Here is a 4,444-nt window from a genome sequence, read left to right on the forward strand (position 1 = left end):
ATCCCGCGGCCCTCGGTCATCTCACTCACTGGCCGGGCCTTCTCTCTGGGTCTGTTCAGGGTCCCGCGGCCCAGGTCATCTTACTCACTCGCCGGGCCTGCGCTCTGGGTCTCCTCCAAGTCTTTAAGAATGGTTGCTGACCTAATGTCATTTAGTTGGCAAAAAGAGTCCCATGTTTCATATACAGACATGTAGATTTTCTAAGTCTCTGCTGGCTAAAAGTCCCATTTTACCAAAATTTGCATAAAATCCACTAGGAGGCTTTATAACTTTACTCTCTCTAGCACTGTTGTCTAAAATCGAGCAAGGAATACCAGTATATTTAGTCAAACAGTTCAAACACAACATATACAAGTACACAATAGTCCTAAAATGTCCCATTAAAGAAATATCATAAACTCATAACATTTCCACATTTTAACTTAGATTTTTTTTTGTCAGATCATCTCTTTATTGATATATTTTATTTTTTTAAAATTTATTTATTTATTTATTTATTTATGTGTGTGTGTGGCCAGCCCAGCCCACCAGGGGGCAGGGCTGGCCGGCATGTGCTGCTGAGGGATTGAACTGTAGTCCCTGTGCTTTGCTAAACTTGTTCTAAGTAGGTGCTTTAGACCACTGAGTCATCTCACCAGCTCCTTGATATATTTTATTATGCTTCTTAGCTAACTGGACACTTGACAACACCATTGTTGATGTCATCTATGATGTCATGAGGGTGCCAGCTGTCCACATTGCAGCCCACAGACTGGGCAGTCCCCAGGATCTCCTTAATGGTTCCAGAAAGTTCTCTGGCTAAAGACCGGTGCCACATCTGTTGGGCAATGTTGACAATCTCATTAAAAGTGATATTTCCACTGTGTTTAATGTTTTTCTGCTTCTTTCTGTCTCGTGGTGGCTCCTTGAGGGCTTTGATGATCAGGGCAGAGGCAGAAGGCACCACCTCAATTTGAGCCTGTCTGTTCTGAATGGTCAGTTTCACCATGATCTGCAGCCCCTTCCAGTCACCAGTTGCCTTGGCGATGTCATCCCCCACTTTTTTTGGAGACAGACCCAAGATCTTGGGGGCCAGGGAAGACGTGGCACCAACTTCACCACTGGTGCACCTGAGGTACACAACTTTGATCTCGTTGGGGTTGAACTTGAGTGGCATGCTGGAGGTGGCTGGTATTGGATGAACCCAGATTCGGGATGACTGAAGAAAGTTGCACCTGAGTCTCCTCCTAGCTGAAAACTGAAAGCTTAACTTAGATTTACCAACAACATTTTGACCAATATTTTAACAAAACCATGAAGAGACAAAGCATAAGCAATTGTAAGCAATTTTTTTAATTTTTTACTTTTTATTTTAATTTTAATTTTTTTTTGCAGAACCGGGGATTGAACTCAGGCCCTTGCACTTGCCAGGGAAGCGCTTATTCCACTAAGTCATCTCCCTGGCCCCTGTAAACAATTTAAAAAATTATTTATTTATTTATGTGTGTGTGTGTGTGTGTGTGTGTGTGTGTGTATGTGTGGCCAGCTCAGCCCACCAGGGGGCGGGGCTGGCTGGCATGTGGTGCTGGGGGATTGAACCGCGGTCCCTGTGCTTTGCTAAACTTGTTCTAAGTAGGCGCTTTAGACCACTGAGCCATCTCACCAGCCCTGTAAACAATTTAAACAGTACTATGAGATAAAACTGTATGAGACAAAGTATGAACAATTAATTATGAGCAATGGGCAAAGACATATCAACATTTGAAACATAAAATTTGTTAACTAAGCAAGTCCCAATCCAGAATTTATGAAAGAAAACAAACTCATATCTCTGTCCAATGATCTTGGTGGAAGCCTCCAAATGATACAGGGAGAAAAATTGAACTTGGATGGGTGACCTCCAAATGATATAGGGAAGCTCCAAATGACAGGGGAAAAATGATCTCCTGACCTGACCTGGACGAGTTTGTGTTCTCTAAAACTGAAGAATGAGGGCTGGTGAGATGGCTCAGTGGTCTAAAGCACCTACTTAGAACAAGCTTAGCAAAGCACAGGGATCGCGGTTCAATCCCCCAGCACCACATGCCAGCCAGTCCCGCCCCCTGATGGGCTGAGCTGGCCACACACACACACACACACACACACACACACACAAATAAAAAAAGTCTTAAAAAAAAAGAGCTGGGATTACAGGCGTGCACAGTCTCAATTGCCATTTCAGCACACCCTGGGGGTGGGGCCAGTATGGCAGGCCTGGGGATCAAACCCCTGGCCTCTGCACCTGCTTGCAGGTGCTGTAATCTGCTGAGCTATTTGGCCGGCTCTATTCTTTATGGGAAGCTATTACTGGCTCCTCTTGGAGGAAATCTTTGTTGCTTATATTTGTAATTATCCTGCTGCTGTGCTCGCTTTGGCAGCACATATACTAAAATTATCCTGTTGCTATTATTTGGCCCACATATACTTATTTCTTTGACTTTGTCTCCTCTAAATTTAAAGCTACATGCCTACCCAAGACAAGAATGCTTATCTATTGAGAGCTTTAGGTAGACTTTCTGAAGAGTATCTGTTATGGTTTGTCTCCAGGTGTCCTCCCAAAGCCTCATGAAGTCATGGGGTGGACTTCTAGAGTTTGTGATTAACTCATGATCCAGTGGGATTATAGGTCTGGGTACTGCTGGGATTATGGGTGTGAGTGCTATACGCAGCCTGGGGCAGATAGCATGAATGTAACATGAGACAGACAGACAGACTTCTCTCTGTTGCCATTGTTACTGCTACTCCTCCCTTTCTTTTGCTCTTTGCTGCCACCATGAACTGCTTTCTGCCATGTGCCACTCTGCCTTGGAGCCAGCTGTCTATGGACTGAAACCTCTACTAACTGTGAGCTAAATAAACCTTTCCTTCCTTCATTTTGAGTGTTGGGTATTTGTCCCAGCAATGATAAAAGAGTAACTGAGACAGTATCTCTGACTACTGATCACAACTAACTCCCTGTTGTGGCTAGAGGCTTTGCAAGATGAACAACACAGGACAAATTTTGTAAGATTTTATAATCACCCAAAGAATCATATACAAAGAGTACAGGAAATCTGTGCACACACCAAAGACCAAATGGCCTGGATCCTAATAACCTGCATGAGTCCAGTTGAAAACCTAGAGTCCATAACAAGGCCTCTCACAAGTCCAGTTGGAGTCCTAGAGCCCATGGCTATGTCTCATGCAGGCCAGCTTAATGGATCTATGCTAGAAAGGCCCAACCATCAGTGGTGGAAGGTAGAAAGTCTGTGTCAGTGAAATGAAGGCTCTGTGCTAGCAGGCTGAGGGATCTGAACTGGAGCCAGGAAGCAATGCTCAAGGTAAAAACCAGAGTTCCCTGGAAAAGTACCACAACCTTCCTCAGCAACAGTGAAGCCCTAATACAACAAGGGTCTCCAGAATGCTGAGCTGTGCCATGTCCCCCTCTGAAGCCAGGAAGCATTGCTCAAGATGTGGACCAGAGCTCCCTGAAATGAACTATAGCCATTCTCAGCAATGATGAGGTCCTGAGCTCCTCCTCCTCTGGTAATAGCCAAATTCACCAGAAAAACCAGAACAACAAGGTTTCCCAGAAGAATAGCCCAAGAGAACCAGCAGCTTCCCACAGATCCAACGACTTCTTCAAACAGCTTCCTTAACAGCCTCTCACCAGCTTCTCCAGTTCTGTCTCTTATGCTGCTGGCAACAATCCTCAGGTGGACCTCCTACACCCAGTACCATGCTAGTTCAATTCAGCTGGGTGTAACAAGTTGATTAATAGCAGTCCACTACACTTCCCCTTCAGCTTTAAGAAGCCAGGTCTTACTGGGAGCAGCTGAAGCTGGAAATCAATCACAACCAGCCAGGAGAACATGGAGAGCTCCTCTAGCCATGTAAACAAGCTCTTCTAGTTCATAAGCTGGTTGCTAGGCAGAGAGGTTGAAATTGACATCAACATCCCACATGTGTAAACAAAACCCCCTATGGTGGTCTTTTCCCATCTGAAGAGAGGTCTCCACTAGACCTTGGCTGTTGTCTCTCATTATTTCTATTGGGCAAAGCTGGCAGGGACCTCTAGCTTTCTGAGCATTGCTTCCTGGCTCAAGTGCAGATCCTTTAGCCTGCTAGTGTTGTACACAGCTGGTGTGTTTAACAGGCCCCATCTGGGGCAAGTTCTGTTTATTGCTAAGAACTGTGAAAACTTCCTAGTCATAAATAGCTTACAGCTGTATCAACAAGCCTTGCTATAGAGGACTGAGCTCAACTCTACTTTGTGTGATTGGTTAGTGCCTCCCTGTGTGGCATGCGGCTGGCTAACTGCTGAATTGGCTAATAAAGGCTCACTAAACTCTAATCTGTTCTGGTTTCGGTCTTGGTCTCAATTTGATTTGAACCTGGTACACAAATGAGATGACATTAAATATTTTTACATATAAAATAATACAAT

The 4,444-nt window shown here is 44.6% G+C and overlaps 1 protein-coding gene across 1 annotated transcript; it reads right to left on the reverse strand.

Moving 5' to 3' along the window:
- Positions 1-664: 664 nt before the first annotated feature.
- On the reverse strand, positions 665-1,228 carry LOC105741187 (60S ribosomal protein L12-like). The gene has a single exon (XM_012513117.1). The coding sequence runs from the start codon at positions 1,154-1,156 to the stop codon at positions 665-667; it is 492 nt and encodes a 163-aa protein (XP_012368571.1). The 5' UTR covers positions 1,157-1,228.
- Positions 1,229-4,444: the final 3,216 nt, after the last annotated feature.

Source organism: Octodon degus, unplaced genomic scaffold (genome assembly GCF_000260255.1).
Source record: "Octodon degus isolate 3935 unplaced genomic scaffold, OctDeg1.0 scaffold00322, whole genome shotgun sequence".
Taxonomy (NCBI): Eukaryota; Metazoa; Chordata; class Mammalia; order Rodentia; family Octodontidae; genus Octodon; species Octodon degus.

Coding starts and splice junctions, on each gene's coding strand:
- LOC105741187 (XM_012513117.1), bottom strand. CDS start 1,156: ATGCCACTCAAGTTCAACCCCAACGAGATCAAAGTTGTGTACCTCAGG.